The 20,305-nt window shown below is 47.2% G+C and overlaps 1 protein-coding gene across 1 annotated transcript in view; it reads right to left on the bottom strand.

The window, feature by feature from the left end:
* CAPN2 (calpain 2) overlaps nt 1-20,305 on the bottom strand; it is a 62,182-nt gene that overhangs the window by 20,692 nt on the left and 21,185 nt on the right. The window contains exons 3-6 of the mRNA XM_067729665.1: nt 12,024-12,142; nt 11,378-11,511; nt 10,110-10,278; nt 8,847-8,930 (exon numbers count right to left, since the gene is read on the bottom strand). Of these exons, the coding sequence (XP_067585766.1) occupies nt 8,847-8,930; nt 10,110-10,278; nt 11,378-11,511; nt 12,024-12,142 (506 nt within the window). The remainder of the gene's footprint in view (nt 1-8,846; nt 8,931-10,109; nt 10,279-11,377; nt 11,512-12,023; nt 12,143-20,305) is intronic.

Consider the following 20,305-nt stretch of genomic DNA (forward strand, 5'->3'; position numbering starts at 1 on the left):
AGTGCATGAATCTTGATTAAACCCTGGACTGGGGGCATCGAGGGTACTCTAAAGGACATTTTGGGGCAACTGGGAAAATGTTTACATGGACTATATATTAGATCATGCTATTGAATTAATGTTTATTTCTTCAGCATGAAAACAGTACTGGGATTATGTAAGAGAGTGTCCTTATGGGTAGGAGATAAATGCTGAAGTATTCAGGAGTGAAGCGTCTGTTGTGACATCTGCAATTTACTTCCAAATGGTTCAGAAAGGAAGTACACATACATAGAGACAAAACAGATGTGGAAAATTTCAACCACTGTTGAATCTGGAAAAATAGCATTTGGATGTTTATTATACTATTCTGTCAACTTTTCTGTAGACTTGAAATTTTTCAAAATAAAAAGATATATGCGGTGGTGTTAAAAAAAAGAGAGAGAGAGAGAGGGCACTGCACATGTCAGAAGACCTGGGATCTAGTCCGGGTTTTGTAATTAACAGTGGATGGTGGCTACCTAACAGTATTTATAGTATAAAAACAAACAAACAAAAACCGCCAGCAAAATCCAGGACAGCGACCTGCTTGCACACAATGTGTCAGGTGCAGTCTGAGTGCTTTACATATATTAACTTGTTTGAATCACCTCAACAACCTGCAATGGATGTTATTTTTTTTAATTAATTAATTAATCAATTTTTGGCTGCGTTGGGTCTTCGTTGCTGTGCGTGGGCGCTCTCTAGTTGCGGCGAGCGGGGGCTACTCTTTGTTGCAGTGCGTGGGCTTCTCATTGCAGTGGCTTCTCTTGTTGTGGAGCATGGGCTCTAGGCGTACAGGCTTCAGTAGTTGTGGCACGTGGGCTCAGTAGTTGTGTCTCACGGGCTCTAGAGCGCAGGCTCAGTAGTTGTGGCGCACGGGCTTAGTTGCTCCACAGCATATGGCATCTTCCCGGACCAGATCTCGAACCTGTGTTCCCTGCACTGGCAGGCGGATTCTTAACCACTGCACCACCAGGGAAGTCCCTACAATGGATATTATTATTACTGTTTCTAATTTAAATCTGAGGAAACTAGGGGGCAGAAGAGAGCTTAAATAACTGCCCAAGGCCACACAGCTGGCAAGCAGAGTCAGATTTGACCACTACAGTAATTGGGGCACCAATGCTTCTGTGAGATCAAATGTGAAAGCACTTTTTTTTTTTTTTTAATGTTAGTTTCAGCTTCACAACAAAATGAATCAGTTATATATATACACATATGTTCCCATATCTCTTCCCACTTGCGTCTCCCTCCCTCCCACCCTCCCTATCCCACCCCTCCAGGCGGTCACAAAGCACCGAGCTGATCTCCCTGTGCTATGCGACTGCTTCCCACTAGCTATCTACCTTACGTTTGGTAGTGTATATGTGTCCATGCCTCTCTCTCGCTTAGTCAGTTTACCCTTCCCCCTCCCCATATCCTCAAGTCCATTCTCTAGTAAGTCTGTGTCTTTATTCCTGTTTCACCCCTAGGTTCTTCATGACATTTTTTTCCCTTAAATTCCATATATATATGTGTTAGCATACGGTATTTGTCTCTCTCCTTCTGATGTACTTCACTCTGTATGACAGACTCTAGGTCCATCCACCTCATTACAAATAGCTCAATTTCGTCTCTTTTTATGGCTGAGTAATATTCCATTGTATATATGTGCCACGTCTTCTTTATCCATTCATCCGATGATGGACATTTAGGTTGTTTCCATCTCCGGGCTATTGTAAATAGAGCTGCAATGAACATTTTTGTACATGACTCTTTTTGAATTATGGTTTTCTCAGGGTATATGCCCAGTAGTGGGATTGCTGGGTCATATGGTAGTTCTATTTGTAGTTTTTAAAGGAACCTCCACACTGTTCTCCACAGTGGCTGTATCAATTTACATTCCCACCAACAGTGTAAGAGGGTTCCCTTTTCTCCACACCCTCTCCAGCATTTATTGTTTCTAGATTTTTTGATGATGGCCATTCTGACTGGTGTGAGATGATACCTCATTGTAGTTTTGATTTGCATTTCTCTAATGATTAGTGATGTTGAGCATTCTTTCATGTGTTTGTTGGCAGTCTGTATATCTTCTTTGGAGAAATGTCTATTTAGGTCTTCTGCCCATTTTTGGATTGGGTTGTTTGTTTTTTTCTTATTGAGCTGCATGAGCTGCTTATAAATTTTGGAGATTAATCCTTTGTCAGTTGCTTCATTTGCAAATATTTTCTCCCATTCTGAGGGTTGTCTTTTGGTCTTGTTTATGGTTTCCTTTGCTGCGCAAAAGCTTTTAAGTTTCATTAGGTCCCATTTGTTTATTTTTGTTTTTATTTCCATTTCTCTAGGAGGTGGGTCAAAAAGGACCTTGCTGTGATTTATGTCATAGAGTGTCCTGCCTATGTTTTCCTCTAAGAGTTTGATAGTTTCTGGCCTTACATTTAGGTCTTTAATCCACCTTGAGCTTATCTTTGTGCAGGGTGTTAGGGAGTGATACAATCTCATACTTTTACATGTAGCTGTCCAGTTTTCCCAGCACCACTTATTGAAGAGGCTGTCCTTTCTCCACTGTACATTCCTGCCTCCTTTATCATAGATATGGTGACCATATGTGCGTGGGTTTATCTCTGGGCTTTCTATCCTGTTCCAGTGATCTATATTTCTGTTTTTGTGCCAGTACAATACTGTCTTGATTACTGTAGCTTTGTAGTATAGTCTGAAGTCAGGAAGCCTGATTCTTCCAGCTCCGTTTTTCGTTCTCAAGATTGCTTTTGCTATTCGGGGTCTTTTGTGTTTCCATACAAATTGTGAAATTTTTTGTTCTAGTTCTGTGAAAAATGCTAGTGGTAGTTTGATAGGGATTGCATTGAATCTGTAGATTGCTTTGGGTAGTAGAGTCATTTTCACAATATGGATTCTTCCAATCCAAGAACATGGTATATCTGTCCATCTGTTTGTATCATCTTTAATTTCATTCATCAGTGTCTTATAGTTTTCTGCATACAGGTCTTTTGTCTCCTTAGGTAGGTTTATTCCTAGCTATTTTATTCTTTTTGTTGCAGTGGTAAACAGGAGTGTTTCTTTAATTTCTCTTTCAGATTTTTCATCATTAGTGTATAGGAATGCCAGAGATTTCTGTGCATTAATTTTGAATTCTGCTACTTTACCAAATTCATTGATTAGCTCTAGTAGTTTTCTGGTAGCATCTTTAGGATTCTCTATGTATAGTATCATGTCATCTGCAAATAGTGACAGCTTTACTTCTTCTTTTCCAATTTGGATTCCTTTTATTTCCTTTTCTTCTCTGATTGCTGTGGCTAAAACTTCCAAAACTATGTTGAATAAGAGTGGTGAGAGTGGGCAACCTTGTCTTGTTCCTGATCTTAGTGGAAATGCTTTCAGTTTTTCACCATTGAGGACGATGTTGGCTGTGGGTTTGTCATATATGGCCTTTATTATGTTGAGGAAAGTTCCCTCTATGCCTACTTTCTGCAGGGTTTTTATCATAAATGGGTGCTGAATTTTGTCAAAAGCTTTCTCTGCATCTATTGAGATGATCATATGGTTTTTCTCCTTCAATTTGTTAATATGGTGTATCACGTTGATTGATTTGCGTATATTGAAGAACCCTTGCATTCCTGGAATAAACCCCACTTGATCATGGTGTATGATCCGTTTAATGTGCTGTTGGATTCTGTTTGGTAGTATTTTGTTGAGGATTTTTGCATCTGTGTTCATCAGTGATATTGGCCTGTAGTTTTCTTTCTTTGTGACATCCTTGTCTGGTTTTGGTATCAGGGTGATGGTGGCCTCGTAGAATGAGTTGGGGAGTGTTCCTCCCTCTGCTATATTTTGGATGAGTTTGAGAAGGATAGGTGATAGCTCTTCTATAAATGTTTGATAGAATTCGCCTGTGAAGCCATCTGGTCCTGGGCTTTTGTTTGCTGGAACATTTTTAATCACAGTTTCAATTTCAGTGCTTGTGATTGGTCTGTTCATATTTTCTATTTCTTCCTGATTCAGTCTTGGCAGGTTGTGCCTTTCTAAGAACTTGTCCATTTCTTCCAGGTTGTCCATTTTATTGGCATAGAGTTGCTTGTAGTAATCTCTCATGATCTTTTGTATTTCTGCAGTGTCAGTTGTTACTTCTCCTTTTTCATTTCTAATTCTATTGATTTGAGTCTTCTCCCTTTTTTTCTTGATGAGTCTGGCTAATGGTTTATCAATTTTGTTTATCCTTTCAAAGAACCAGCTTTCAGTTTTATTGATCTTTGCTATCGTTTCTTTCATTTCTTTTTCATTTATTTCTGATGTGATCTTTATGATTTCTTTCCTTCTGCTAACTTTGGGGTTTTTTTTGTTCTTCTTTCTCTAATTGCTTTAGGTGCAAGGTTAGGTTGTTTATTCGAGATGTTTCCTGTTTCTTAAGTAGGATTGTATTGCTATAAACTTCCCTCTTAGAACTGGTTTGCTGCATCCCATAGATTTTGAGTCGTCGTGTCTCCATTGTCATTTGTTTCTGGTATTTTTTGATTTCCTCTTTGATTTCTTCTGTGATCACTTCGTTATTAAGTAGTGTATTGTTTAGCCTCCATGTGTTTGTATTTTTTACAGATCTTTTCCTGTAATTGATATCTAGTCTCATAGCATTGTGGTCAGAAAAGATACTTGATACAATTTCAGTTTTCTTAAATTTACCAAGGCTTGATTTGTGACCCAAGATATGATCTATCCTGGAGAATGTTCCATGAGCACTTGAGAAAAATGTGTATTCTGTTGTTTTTGGATGGAATGTCCTATAAATATCAATTAAGTCCATCTTGTTTAATGTATCATTTAAAGCTTGTGTTTCCTTATTTATTTTCATTTTGGATGATCTGTCCATTGGTGAAAGTGGGGTGTTAAAGTCCCCTACTATGAATGTGTGACTGTCGATTTCCCCTTTTATGGCTGTTAGTATTTGCCTTATGTATTGAGGTGCTCCTATGTTGGGTGCATAAATATTTACAATTGTTATATCTTCTTCTTGGATCGATCCCTTGATCATTATGTAGTGTCCTTCTTTGTCTCTTCTAATAGCCTGTATTTTAAAGTCTATTTTGTCTGATACGAGAATTGCTACTCCAGCTTTCTTTTGGTTTCCATTTGCATGAAATACCTTTTTCCATCCCCTTTCAGTCTGTATGTATCTCTAGGTCTGAAGTGGGTCTCTTCTAGACAGCAAATATATGCGTCTTGTTTTTGTATCCATTCAGCCAATCTGTGTCTTTTGGTGGGAGCATTCAGTCCATTTACATTTAAGGTAATTATCGATATGTATGTTCCTATTCCCATTTTCTTAATTGTTTTGGGTTCGTTATTGTAGGTCTTTTCCTTCTCTTGTGTTTCTTGCCTAGAGAAGTTCCTTTAGCAGTTGTTGTAGAGCTGGTTTGGTGGTGCTGAACTCTCTCAGCTTTTGCTTGTCTGTAAAGCTTTTAATTTCTCCATCAAATCTGAATGAGATCCTTGCTGGGTAGAGTAATCTTGGTTGCAGGTTTTTCTCCTTCATCACTTTCAATATGTCCTGCCACTCCCTTCTGGCTTGCGGAGTTTCTGCTGAAAGATCAGCTGTTAACCATATGGGGATTCCCTTGTGTGTTATTTGTTGTTTTTCCCTTGCTGCTTTTAATATGTTTTCTTTGTATTTAATTTTTGACAGTTTGATTAATATGTGTCTTGGCGTATTTCTCCTTGGATTTATCCTGTATGGGACTCTCTGTGCTTCCTGGACTTGATTAACTATTTCCTTTCCCATATTAGGGAAGTTTTCAACTATAATCTCTTCAAATATTTTCTCAGTCCCTTTCTTTTTCTCTTCTTCTTCTGGAACCCCTATAATTCGAATGTTGGTGCGTTTAATGTTGTCCCAGAGGTCTCTGAGACTGTCCTCAGTTCTTTTCATTCTTTTTTCTTTATTCTGCTCTGCAGTAGTTATTTCCACTATTTTATCTTCCAGGTCACTTATCCGTTCTTCTGCCTTCTGCTATTGATCCCATCTAGAGTATTTTTCATTTCATTTATTGTGTTGTTCATCATTGTTTGTTTCATCTTTAGTTCTTCTAGGTCCTTGTTAACTGTTTCTTGCATTTTGTCTATTCTATTTCCAAGATTTTTGATCATCTTTACTATCATTATTCTGAATTCTTTTTCAGGTAGACTGCCTATTTCCTCTTCATTTGTTAGGTCTGGTGGGTTTTTATCTTGCTCCTTCATCTGCTGTGTGTTTTTCTGTCTTTTCATTTTGCTTATCTTACTGTGTTTGGGGTCTCCTTTTTCCAGGCTGAAGGTTCGTAGTTACTGTTGTTTTTGGTGTCTGTCCCCAGTGGCTAAGGTTGGTTCAGTGGGTTGTGTAGGCTTCCTGGTGGAGGGGACTAGTGCCTGTGTTCTGGTGGATGAGGCTGGATCTTGTCTTTCTGGTGGGCAGGTCCACGTCTGGTGGTGTGTTTTGGGGTGTCTGTAGACTTATTATGATTTTGGGCAGCCTCTCTGCTAATGGGTGGGGTTGTGTTCCTGTCTTGCTAGTTGTTTGGCATAGGATGTCCAGCACTGTAGCTTGCTGGTCGTTGAGTGAAGCTGGGTGCTAGCGTTGAGATGGAGATCTCTGGGAGATTTTCGCCGTTTGATATTATGTGCAGCTGGGAGGCCTCTTGTGGACCAGTGTCCTGAAGTTGGCTCTCCCACCTCAGAGGCACAGCACTAACTCCTGGCTGCAGCGCCAAGAGCCTTTCATCCACACGGCTCAGAAGAAAAGGGAGAAAAAGTAGAAAGAAAGAATTAGTAGAAGTAGAAAGAAAGAAAGGAGGGAAGGAGGGAGCAAGAAAGGAAGGAGGGAAGGAAGGAAAAAAAGAAAGAAGACGAAGTAAAATAAAATAAAGATAAAATATAATGAAGTTATTAAAATAAAGAAATAATTATTAAGAGGAAAAAAACGGATGGATAGAACCCGGAACAAATGGTGGAAGCAAAGCTATACAGACAAAATCTCACACAGAAGCATACACATACACACTCAGAAAAAGAGGAAAAGAGGAAAAAGTCATAAATCTTGCTCTCAAAGTCGACCTCCTTAATTTGGGATGATTCGTTGTCTAAAGGAGGGAAGGAAGGAAAGAAAACGAAGATAAAGTAAAATAAAATAAGGTTATTAAAATAAAAAGTAATTATTAAGAAAAAAAAACAGGACGGATAGAAGCCTCAGACAAATGGTGGAAGCAAAGCTATACAGACAAAATCTCACACAGAAGCATACACATACACAAAAAAAAAGGAAAAGGGGAAAGAATAATAAATCTTGCTCTCAAAGACCACCTCCTTAATTTGGGATGATTCATTGTCTATTCAGGTATTCCACAGATGCAGGGTACATCAAGTTGATTGTGGAGCTTTAATCCGCTGCTTCTGAGGCTGCTGGGAGAGATTTCCCTTTCTCTTCTTTGTTCGCACAGCTCCCAGGGGCTCAGCTTTGGATTTGGACCCGCCTGTGCGTGTAGGTTGCCGGAGAGCGTCTGTTCTTTGCTCAGACAGGACGGGGTTAAAGGAGCCGCTGATTCGGAGGCTCTGGCCCACTCAGGCCGGGGGGAAGGGAGGGGCACGGAGTGCGGGGCGAGCCTGCAGCGGCAGAGGCCAGCGTGACGTTGCACCAGCCTGAGGCGCGCCGTGCGTTCTCCCGGGGAAGTTGTCCCTGGATCCCGGGACCCTGACAGTGGCGGGCTGCTCAGGCTCCCAGAAGGGGTTGTGGATAGTGACCTGTGTTCGCACACAGGCTTCTTGGTGGCGGCAGCAGCGGCCTTAGCGTCTCATGCCCGCCTCTGGGGTCCGTGCTGTTAGCCGCGGCTCGCGCCCGTCTCTGGAGCTCCTTTAAGCAGTGCTCTTAATCCCATCTCCTCGCGCACCAGGAAACAAAGAGGGAAGAAAAAGTCTCTTGCCTCTTCGGCAGCTCCAGACTTTTCCCCGGACTACCTCCCGGCTAGCCGTGGCACACTAACGCCCTGCAGGCTGTGTTCACACCGCCAACCCCAGTCCTCTCCCTACGCTCCGACTGAAGCCCGAGCCTCAGCTCCCAGCCCCGCCCGCCCCGGCGGGTGAGCAGACAAGCCTCTCGGCTGGTGAGTGCCGGTCGGCACCAATCCTCTGTGCAGGAATCTCCCTGCTTTGCCCTCCACACCCCTGCTGCTGTGCTCTCCTCCGCGGCTCCGAAGCTTCCCCCTCCGCCACCCGCAGTCTCTGCCCACGAAGGGGCTTCCTAGTGTGTGGACACTTTTCCTCCTTCACAGCTCCCTCCCGCTTGTGCAGGACCTGTCCCTATCCTTTTGTCTCTGTTTATTCTTTTTTCTTTTGCCCTACCCAGGTACGTGGGGGGTTTCTTGCCTTTGGGGAGGTCTGAGGTCTTCTGCCAGCGTTCATTAGGTGTTCTGTAGGAGTTGTTCCACGTGTAGATGTATTTCTGGTGTATCTGTGGGGAGGAAGGTGATCTCCGCGTCTTACTCTTCCGCCATCTTCCCGGAAGTCTCATGAAAGCACTTTGAAGAGGACGGAACACTACACAGATGCAGTGTTGTTATATTATCTTACCTGGTCCAGAAGAGCGAGACAATTCTGGAACTCAGTGGCACAGAGGGCCTGGACCGACCTGTGGCCAGCAGAGGGCAGCATGTGGCCGGCAGGGGCTGGAGAGGGCCGGCCCATCCCCTTGGCCCTGAATTGCAGCGAGAATTGGGGAACACGGGCCCCACCCTCAGCAAGCAGCAAAAATGGCTTTCGCCATTGGGCGAACAAGAGAAAGACCCCCGAAAATGCCTGCCAGGCGTTACCTCCTCGGCGCCAGTGACCGAGTACGCGTGCCCTTTCACCAGCTTCTGGAAGGTGATGGCCTCCGAGTCTGCAGCACTGGTGATCTGGAAATGTGGGAGAATCAGTCCCAGGCCGGCCGCCTCCCTCCCTCCCTCCCTCCCTCTGTCGCTCAGGGCTCAGCAGGGCCTTGGCCCGGGTGGAGGGCTCTCGCTCCCGCCTGGAGGCCCACCTACTACTTCTTTGAGGCGCTGCCCGGCTATTCACAACCAGAGAAGAGGCCGAGGGCAGCCCTCTGGGAGAGCAGCGCTTGCACTCGTGTGTGCCCGGCGCGGTCACAAATTCCCGCAGGAAAGGGCACACCGTGGAGGGGACTCAGGACACACACCTGGACGGCATCGGCGGCCCAGGTGCACTGAGTCCCCTGAAACTGCGAGGGCTGCCCCACCCACTGCAGGGTTTACACTAGGACAGCCGTTCGTTTCTGCCTGACTTCAGAATTGGCTTCTGTTCTACTAGAACTTCCCCAGTCATTCCTTCCCCATCTGTTCTGATGGAGGTTGTTATTTTTGTCTGGGTCAATGAGAAGGGCTGTGTCGGAGTAGAAAGGGTCTCTGCCATGCAAACATGGTTTGCAGAGAAAGTCTGAGAATCCCTGCCTAGAGTCAGACAGAGACTTGGGCCCCCAGAGCCACACTTCTTACCCCTGTCCCCACAGGGACCAGAGCTAGGACAGGGCTCCGGTGCCGGGCACAGGCAAAGCCTGGAGGCTCCTTGGGGACAGGGGTTGTGCCCACCTCCCTTCCTCTGGTGACGTTCACCAGCAAGGGTGGCACGTGGGAATGGTTCCTTCCTGTGCCTTCTGAAGTCTTGCCACGGGCCCCTTAACCCTGCAGCAGTGGAGGGAAGGCTGCTGGGCTCCCTGCGGTCATAGGCCCCGCAGGTGGGGCAGAAGGTGTCTAGAATGGTCCTGCCTTGGGCCCAGCAGAGGGCAGGGGACTCTCAGGGAAGCTGTGGTCCGGGGTGGTGAGTCCGAGGAGGCTGAGGGTTGTAAGCAGGTGGGAGAAGGAAAGGCTGGGGTCACCATCGCCCCAGCGGCTGTACCCCAGCCAGCCGGGTGGTTGCCTAGCCGCCCCTGGGCTCCGGGTGAGGTGCACTATGGTGGACACAGGATGCGCCAACCGTGTGGGGAATGAGGGCAGTGGGTCTCTTTGGTCACTGTTGGCGGAGGCTCCCTTCAGCTAGAGCAGATGGGGGTGCGGCCAGGGAGGGAGGCCTGGACTTACATCGATAGAGCAGCCAAGGAGAGAGCCTTTCTGCAGAGCTTTCTGGATGATCCTGAACAGGTTGGGAGGGGCCTTCCTTAACTCATACCACTCGGCGATGCCTCCAGTGAAGTCCTCGAAGCCCTCAGTGGTGGCACCCCCGGAGAGTGCTTCGTAACACCCATTGATCCTGCAGGGAGGGGACAGATGCCGCTGCCACCTGGTGCGGACACTTCTGCTTCTCAGAGTGCCCCTCCCCCCACGCCTCTTTTGTAGGATGCTGCAGGGACCCCCTGCTCGGTCTTTCCTTGGTTTGTCTCCACCTCCGGGTGCCCACGAGGGCCAGTGACTGTCGCCAAAGCTACCACTGCCTGGTACTTGGTGAAGGTTTTGGAAAAATCTCACAGAACCTTAAGAGTTAGGAAGGACCTCGGTGTTTATCTGGCCCAACCTCCTGTATTGATTCTTTCTACATCCTGGCAGGAAAGGGGAGGTCTGCTAACTTGGCTGTTTGGCATTTATAGCTTAAAAGAAAACAGTTCAGTAATGAAAGCAGCTTCCGTGTGCTGTGTTAGGAGGGGCTGGTCTCTCCCCATGGCGATGTTGGCGCCCTGTGGCTTCCCTAACTCTACTGTTAAAGCATAAGACTTAGTAGCATCTCAGGCCCCAGATTCTCACAGCTGGGTGTGTGACTCCTGGCCCTCCTCCCTGGCAGGGGCTGGAAGGAACAGAAATCCTCCTGATGCCTGAGAGCCGGTCATTTTCCCAGAGGGAGCCCAGACAGCAGGGCCAGGACCCGGCCACTCTGGAGGGGGGCCGACGTGGGCGTCCCGCTGAGAACGGGCAGTGCTGAGCGCTGGACAGGCTCGACTCCGGGCAGCCTGGGGGGGGGGGCGGGGGCCCGGCTGGGGAAACCAGTTTTACTCAGCGTATTATGTACTGTGGGCAAGTCTGCATCATTTTCATACCTCTGCAGTGGATAGTTTTGCCCACGGGCAGCAACTCTTTGCTGTATTTAGCTGACAAAAATGTAACATGACCTGCCAAGGAAGCAGAGGCCCTTCTCAAGGCACGATCAGTACCATGACTCGTTCCTGTGCATTTGGTTAAAAACGGCAAGAGCTGGGTGCGTTATCTCCTAGAATTGAGAGCCCAATCTTGTCCAAAGTAGTCCTTCTGTACCAGAGGACTTCTCTTCGGGACAGCCCTCGCCTAAGTCCCGTGTTGCTTCCCAGAATGCAGGGCAGCTGGGGGCAGGCTGCGGGGGGACGGGCACGGCAGGCACTTACTTGGCGTAGGCCTTCTCCAGCAGCGCGCTCCAGAACTCACTGCCCTCTACCGAGTGCACGAAGAGCAGCTCCCCGTCCTTGGTGGGCAGCCTGTCGTCCACCACCACCTCCACCCATTCGCCGTACTGCCAGAACTGCAGGAGGGGGAGGTGGCGGCAGTGTGCGGGGGGTTGAGAGCCTCAGCCGCAGCTGGCTCCTCCCTGCCCGGCCCCTGGGCACCGGTTCCCCAAGCCCATCGCATCCCCGAGGAGATGCTCCCCTCTAGCCCTCCTCCTGCAGGTACAGCCTCGCTGAGAAATGAGCGCAGAGGCACCTGCCCTTCCCTCCCAGGCCACACCTGCCCCTCCAGGCTTATGCTTTTCAAAATGCTATTTCTCCTTTACCGGCATAAAAGGAGAACAGCGAGCGGTACCTTAACATTTTGTCTCAGACCCCAAATGGTCAACTTTCTTAAAGAAATGTGGGAATTACTTCCTGAGTGCCCTGCCCTACCGCCCTCCTCCGCATTGCTGTCCTTACAGGGTCCCAGGGCGACGACAGGCCAGGCAGCTTCCTGCTGTCTCTCAGTGTCCTTGCCTGGCCCCCAGCACCTGCTCCTAGCCCTCAGGACCTGCTCAGGAGAAGCTCGAGCCAACTCTTAAGTTACCTGGAAGTGGAAGATCCCCGCGTAGTTCTCCTGGAAGCTCTGGTCCAAGGGGACGACTCGGGCCAGGACTTCTTCATTCAAGGTGAGGGAGGCAATGGCTGCCAGTAGCCAGCAGTCACCTGTGAACACGGTGTAAGGAGCTCTCATCAGACAGGTTCAGTGCCGGGAGGATGCTAAACCTCTTGTGCCCACCTCTGGCACTTGAGGCCTAAGGTGAGCCTGGCACAGATGTTCCCCCCCGGTCCTCACATGAGGGCTATGGAGGAGGGCTGGGGTGATGCTTTGAGGGAATGCTGAGGGAGAAATGTTTTTGCTGTGATAGTTCAGATGGGAGAATTCATTCCCTGAAGAACCCAGAACCCGGTGATGGCTGGACTGTGTCCTCACAGCCGGCTCTGGGCCTGGGCCACCGAAGGTGCATGGCAGCCATCATGTGTGGAGTGAGGACTCCAACTCAGCAGCAGAGGCTTCTGACAACACAGGGTTTAAAAGTGGGCGAGTTTGAGGGAGAGGAAGAAGACACCGGCAGGCAGCCCCATGGACGCAAATGCAAGAGCCAGAATCTGAGGAGGCACCCTGGGCTATCTCCCTGAGGACGGGCGAGGAACACCTCTGGGCGGGTGTGTGGGTACCACACGTGGGAGTCAAAGATGGGGACAGTCAGATGGTCAGCTGTCTGGCAGCCTGGCCTCCCCTTAGCCTCGGTGCCCTCCTCTGCGACACGTTGAGTAACTGGGAGGTGTGACGAGAGCATGTGTGTAAAGCACACACCCATTTCAGGGGGTCAGAAGCAAGCTGGTGGTGGGGAGGGGTCATGTTTGCCACGAGATAAAAGGCCCGACTGATGGGGGCGTTCTGGGACGAGGATGAGGAAGTTTACTCCATTCTTTTTTTTTTTTTTTTTTTTTTTGGTATGTGGCCTCTCACTGCTGTGGCCTCTCCTGTTGCGGAGCACAGGCTCCAGACACGCAGGCTCAGTGGCCATGGCTCACGGGCCCAGCCGCTCCGCGGCACGTGGGATCTTCCCGGACTGGGGCACGAACCCGTGTCCCCTGCATCAGCAGGCAGACTCTCAACCACTGCGCCACCAGGGAAGCCCAGTTTACTCCATTCTTAAGGAATGTGCACTTTCCTACAATTTCCCATGACAAGAATAGGAAATAGCCTCAGATGAGTTTGATCTCCATGGCTGGGTTTATTTTTATTAATTGGCGGGTCTATTAAAAGTGTTACTGAAGGACTTCCCTGGTGGCACAGTGGTTAAGAATCCGCCTGCCAATGCAGGGGACACAGGTTTGAGCCCCGGTCTGGGAAGATCCCACATGCCGCGGAGCAACTAAACCCATGCGCCACAACTACCGAGCCTGTGCTCTGAAGCCTGCGAGCCACAACTACTGAGCCTATAAGCCACAACTACTGGAGCCCATGCTCCGCAACAAGAGAAGCCACTGCAATGAGAAGCCCACGCAACGCAACGAAGAGTAGCCCCCGCTCGCCGCAACTAGAGAAAGCCCGTGCGCAGCAACGGAGACCCAACGCAGCCGAAAATAAATAAATGAAAATAAGTTAAAAAATATTTTTTTAAATGTCAACTCTTTTTAAAGAGTGTTACTGAAATTCACCGCAATCTTTGAATTCTGTGGACTAGTTGGTGTCCTGAGAGTTGCTGAACCGACTGACCTGCTAACACTTAGCAATGACGGGGGAACAGCTCTGAGGCCTCTAGGTGCTCAAGCTGGCCCTGTGGGAAGTGGAAGCACACCTCTCCCTAACCAGCCAGTCAGTAGCCAAAGGAAGTTAAATCCCTTTGCTCCTTAGGTTGGGCGGCTGCTGTGGGTTCACCGCAGTTTTCCACTCAGCGGCCATCTCTTCCCTCCTGGCACCACCAGTGACCCTCTGGGAAGCAAGTCTCCCTGCCTGAGAGGTTTGGGTAGCGCTGGCCCTGCCCCCAGTTCCAGAGATGGATCTTCAGCAAGCTGGGCTGCATGTTCTCTGGCTTCAGTGGTTCACTTGGGGAAGGTTCTGCCATCCAGCCAGAGCCAGGGAGGTGTGAGGAGACCACTCCTGGGGCTTCAGAGAGAGTGGACAGGTGCCTTCTTCTACTGCACTGGCTCTACAATGAGGGGCGGCCTACTGCTGAAGCCGTCTTGCAGCCAACTCAGAGGGAGAGGGGCTGAGAGCTGGAGAGAGAGAAACCATGTCCTGGTGTCATCACTTGAGTCCCTGTATCAAGCTGTACCTGAAGCCTCACCTGCTTGGACTTCTCAGTTCCAAGAACTGGTCAAGTCCCTATTTCCTGACCCATTAGCCAGGGCTACCAGTTCCTGCCTCCTGACGGCTAGGGGAGCTTGGGCAATAGCCATGACTGATGAGGCCTTCCTATGTGCCAGCCAGTGTTCTAGGAGCTGCAGGTTCATCATCTCATTTATTTCTCACAACAGCTCTATGAGGATGGTGCTATGACCATCTCCATGTTAAAAGCTGAGAATGACAAGGCTTAGGAGGTTAAGTGCACTGCCAACAGTAAAACACTGCAAGGAAGAGTTTAAAAGGTGTGGTGTTTGTCAGATCTCAGAGACAACCTTCTGGGTCAACTAGATCTTTATATAAACCAAACTAGAGACACACTCTTTGACACAGTGAGAATAGGAGCTTGCAGAGAAACTTGACAGTGAGGGTTTTAAGCACTGGCCCTGTGGAAGGAGCCCCCGGTTGGTGAGGATGGAAATCTATGTAGAGGAGCTCTTCCCGGCTTGATTCCGTACGCTGCCTTGTAGGAACCAGACTGTCATTGAAACAGATGACATTCAGGCCTTTTCTGAGCACCCACCTCCCTCTCACTTAGACCTTATCATGCTGTCTTCCCTGGAGGATGACTACACCAAGTGACAGCTGCTCTTCGAGTCATGAGATCCTCCTTTTCAATCTATTCCCCTTCCTCCAACTTCAGATCTTCTCCTGACTTTAGTCCTTCTTTGAGAACCTGGAGACGACTGTGATTCTTATTTTCCTTGAGGTTATTTGAGATTTTCTAGGAATCTTGGAAAATGACTTGGGTCTGTCAATACATGGAGGCAGACAGGCGTGTGGATAAAGTGGGCCCAAGTGTAGGAACTTCAACGACATTTGTCCTGAAACCAGTTATTCCCATGGTTCCTGTAGCTCTTCTGTCAAATCCTCGGAAGAGCTGCCCACTCTGTCTGACTCTGGGAGGGCCATTCTAACGCCCTCCTGGTTCTCTTTCCCTTGGTACCAAGAGTCGATGCCTTTACCTTGTGCATGTGTGTAGGCAACACACGAGTGTGTGTCTGCAGGACCTGTCGGTTGCTTTTTAGCGTTGGAGGTCACGGCTGACTGTGCTATTTGTGGGACAGTGACTGAATTCAGGTAGTGATGCCTTTTCCTTTTTTTTTTTCTTCTTGTGGGTCATACATCTAGGTCAGTGCTGACCGTACATGTGTCTCAGATTACCGCTCACCACCAGACCTGGGCGTTCTTGCGACATCCCAGAAATCAGTGGCCACGGCTCCCTGTTTCACGGGAGAGTTTCACGGCTCCCTGTTTTTTTCCTTCGTGTCCCAGAAGTATTTTTCCTGGTCATCCTGAGAGGAGCAAGGCCTCATCTCCCCCTGCCCTTCAGAGAGGATTGCTTTCTTCATCCCTTCCTATTCCAATCTAACATGTTTCCTCTGAAAGGATTCATAATCCTAGAATGTCTCCTAGACCACAAAACTGTACCTTTTAGAGATTAAGTTATAAAAAAAAAAAGGGAATTCCCTGGTGGTCCAGTGGTTAGGACTCTGCGCTTTCACTGCTGGGGCCCAGGTTCAGTCCCTGGTCAGAGAATTAAGATCCCTCGAGCTGTACAGTGTGGCCAAACGAAAAAAAAAGAGAGAGAGATTAAGTTACTTTCTTGAGGTCACAGGTCCTGGAAAGGGGGACCTGTGCAGGGACAGGAATCTAGACTCTTAACTTCTGGTCTGTGCTCCTTCCGCCAGAAGGAATGAAAGAAATAACAAGTAGTTAACATTGTGTATAATACTCTGCAATTTACAAAGAACATGGTCCACATCTTATTTGATCCTTACAGAAATCTTATGATTATCCTAATTATTATCACCTTTTTTGGACGAAGCTCAGGAGTCTGTGTTCTACACAGTTAGCAGGTCTTAACATGTAAATCCTCTGAATACAAATCCTGGGTTTTGTTTAAAAACCATACCTTGCTGAAGATTTCCTATGGTTAAGAGTATCTGATTCTTCTAACTAGGGAAAGACCCCACTTCTAACTAGGAAAATCCAACTGCAATTCAAATTTAAAACTAAGGGGTAACAAGTTGGCAGCTTCCTGAAATCCTATATTGTATCTTAATACCCCAATATCCTTGGCTCAGAAATATTAAAACATATCACCCGGGCTTCCCTGGTGGCGCAGTGGTTGGGAGTCCGCCTGCCGATACAGGGGACGCGGCTTCGTGCCCCAGTCCGGGAGGATCCCACATGCCGCGAAGCGGCTGGTCCCGTGAGCCATGGCCGCTGGGCCTGTGCGTCCGGAGCCTGTGCTCCGCAGCGGGAGGGGCCGCGGCAGTGAGAGGCCTGCGTACCGCAAAAAAGGAAAAAACAAAACAAAAACAAAAAACAAACAAACAAACGTATCACCCATTCAATGCAATGCAATTCCTTACAGCAACAGGAGGATGGCCTGTCACTGCACAGCCAAGACCCTGGCACTAAGATCACAGCACAAGCAAGAAGAAACAAGAGTTAGATGCATTTTACAGTCAAAGGTTCAAAGTTTTTTTATCAGGTCTCCAAATTCTGGAGTTGAGGGAGACTTAGAGCCACTCAGAAGAACATCTTGATTTCTAATAAGGTGAAAGCATTTGAAATCCTATTGTATTATTCTGATTTCTTAACTTTCTCCCTCACCCCACGCAGCAAAATATTTTTAACTAAGTTGGGAAGCTCCCTTATGTAGAGCCCATTTTTAAAGTTTATTTAATATCTGCTCATATAAGCTTTCTCAGTTACAAGATCTGAAGACAACGGTTATCGCAGTTTACACTCACGGAGACTTGACTTACTGTGTGCCAGGCCCTGTGCTAAAATGCTTTACATGCGTTGCAAACAACAACAAAATATTGCCTCTCATTCCAGGAAACAACAATGTTGCTGCCATCAAGCCATCAGCCATGGCAGCCACCCAAACAGTGCACCCTGAGGGGATTCAGGACGGAGAAAAACTGGTCCTAGATAGTTAAGACACATATGATATCTAGGGAATAATTTCAATGAGTCCAGACTCCTGGATCCTCCCATACATAGAAGAACACTAAAGTCATTAACTTGAGATGTCTGTTTTTTTGTGATTAGCAGTAATCTTTTGATGTCCACTATGTGATTTTTTTCAGTAAAAACTCCTATATACCTTGCTCCTCCCTTACCTCTTTGTAACAGTCCCTCAGAGCTACCAGGGAGGCTGTCTCCCAGGCTACAGTCCCCAGATAGGTCCCCGAATAAAACGTAACTCGCAACTTTTAGGTTGTGCGTTTTTTTCAGTCGGAAGTATCATGAAGTTATCTCATTTCCTCGCCACAAAACAATCTGGGGTAGATGGGTACTATTACCACCCTCTGTAAGGAGATTGGGTGGCTCACCCCAAGATCCCAGCTAATGAGTGGCTGTCAGATGTGCCTGAGCAAAGCACATGCTTTTAATGTATAATCTGAACAGTCTCCTTTACAAGTAGGTGTCAGTTTCTAATTCACCCAGTTCACAAAACACGGTCTTGGGGGCTTTTGTCCTTGAGAGGTGACTCCACTATGTTTCAGTGTTTGGCTGCAGTGTTCTCTCTCTAGCTTCCTGCTCGCTCCGCCTGGATGGCCACGTCCGCCTGAGGGTTTTCTCCCCACGTGGAAACCTGTTCTACACCCTCATTAGCTGTAGCCTCACACAGTGCCACTCCTCCGGGCTGAGAATGATTTATGAAAAGCCGTCTCCTCCGGGTAATCCCATGGTGATCTGCTTCTGTAGAGGTGACCTGGTTGGAGAAGTCACTGGAGTCTCCTCCTGGCACAGCCTGTTTGGGTCAGTCACATCCTGGTCTGGATAAAAACCAGGCCAGCTGGTACGGGCCGGTCAAGGCAACCCGTTGACCTCCGAGGCTCCAGACCACTTGTGGCGCAAACTGGTTTGAGAGGGTGCCTGCCAGTGACCAAGGCCTCTCCTGGAATGTTGCCACGTGGTTGGGGCTTGAAAAAGAAAGATCCGGTGTGTAGTTTTCTACGGGTGTTTAAATTATATATCTATAAGAGACTCTGGACTTCAGCAAATATTTCTTCCTCGTGCTCACTTGTTTGTCTGTTGGGCTCTGCTCTCCAGTCACACAAGAAGATATTTTGGCAGGGGTGAGGGTGGCCGCCCAGACCGCTCAGGGGATGTGTCACTGAACAGTGCACCACGAAACTCCTGCCTTCCCTTCCTGGTGGGTTTTCCAGTTGTTACATGATCTGAGCCTTCCTGCCCAGGTACAAAGTCCTTTTAGAAGGAGCAGAAGGAGGTGATAACCTTCTGATCTTTCTTTTTTTTTTGCGGTACACAGGTCTCTCACTGTTGCGACCCCTCCCGTTGTGGAGCACAGGCTCCGGACGCGCAGGCTCAGCGGCCATGGCTCACGGGCCCAGCCGCTCCGCGGCATGTGGGATCTTCCCGGGCCGGGGCACGAACCCCTGTCCCCTACATCGGCAGGCGGACTCTCAACCACTGTGCCACCAGGGAAGCCCCTTCTGATCTTTATTTACTCCATTTATCTCAGAGCAGAAACAACTGTCTTGGGGGCCTGAGTGCCGGACTGTGTGAGCTGGAGGTGAGGATGGGTACCTTCCGGTTGCCTCCCCACATCCAGCCTACACCCTTTTCCATCCTGCCCTCTGCCCCAGAGCTGACCTCAGTGGATGAAACTGGGCTCCCGGGACCTCTGGCTGCTGGGAGGGTTTGGCCAGCAGGGAGCCCTAAAGACCAGAGGGAGGGAGGAAAGTGAGATTAGTGTATTTCTTCCCTGGCTCCTTCTTTGTGAGCTCAGCTCGAGCTATGTCCCTTGGCTGCAGGCACTGTTCCTTCAAGGTGGCATCTGTACACGACCCAGTTCTAGAATCCTGACAACTGCCTCCGACTCACATCAGGGCTCTCTTCTGGGAGGGATGGTTATGCTTCCTCATTTGATTACAGAGGCTTCCAGCCACGCCGTTTATATCCAACAGTGTTCAAGACTTCTCTGGCTACTGTGGTCTGTCCTCCACCGGCTGTTCACCCTTATAGCTAACTCCATCCTGGAGTTAGTTAGTCATCCATCCAGGACACCATCCTGCCTGGAGAGGCGTAGACAGTCATTTACTCCATTTAAAGGGCGGCCCGCATTCTTGGCTAGAAAGATTCATCATAAAATTGGCGCTTCCTCTTAAGTCAGTCTATAAGTTGAATGCAATCCCAATAAAAATAGCAAGAGGATTTTTTAAAAATTGGAACTTAGCAGATCCTAAAATTTACAAGGAAAAAGTAAACATAAAGGCTAGCCAGAAAAAAATCTAAAGGGAGCGGAGTCTAGCTCTATTAGCTATTAAAACACATATAGAGCTAACATATTTAAAATAGGACAGAATTTGTGCAAGAGTATACAGAGATACATAAATGGCACAAAATAGAAAGTCCAGAAATAGTTCCAAACATAGGAATTTAGTAAAGATAAATTATTCACAACTGGAACTGGAACAACTGAGTAGCCATCTAGAAAAAAATCAAGTTATAGCTCATCTTGTCATGGGGATAAATTCTAATTGGAATAAGATTTACATAAATATAACATTATATATCTTAACAATGTACTTTATATTATTTATATGTTATATATAAATCTAGCCATTTGTATTATTTACATATTTATTGCTTATGTATTTATATATTATATTTTAATATGTTCACATTATAAATATATTTATAAATCTATATATCCTAGAAGAGACAATGGGAGAATTCTATTATAATCTTAGAGTGGTGATAGGCTATCAAATTGTAACCTAGAAGCCATAAAAATTTTAAATGATAAACTTTACATTAAAGTAAAGAAAATTTGCATGGTAAAAAAAAATCACAATAAGCAAGGTCAAACTAAAAATTAATAGGGAAAAATATCTGTTATTCAGCTCCCAGACCACAAGTGATATATAAATCTTCCTAGTATTTAAAAGGAAAAAAATGAAAGTTCAATAGAAAAATGGGCAAAGATA

This window comes from Pseudorca crassidens, chromosome 2, assembly GCF_039906515.1.
Source record: "Pseudorca crassidens isolate mPseCra1 chromosome 2, mPseCra1.hap1, whole genome shotgun sequence".
Lineage (NCBI taxonomy): Eukaryota > Metazoa > Chordata > Mammalia > Artiodactyla > Delphinidae > Pseudorca > Pseudorca crassidens.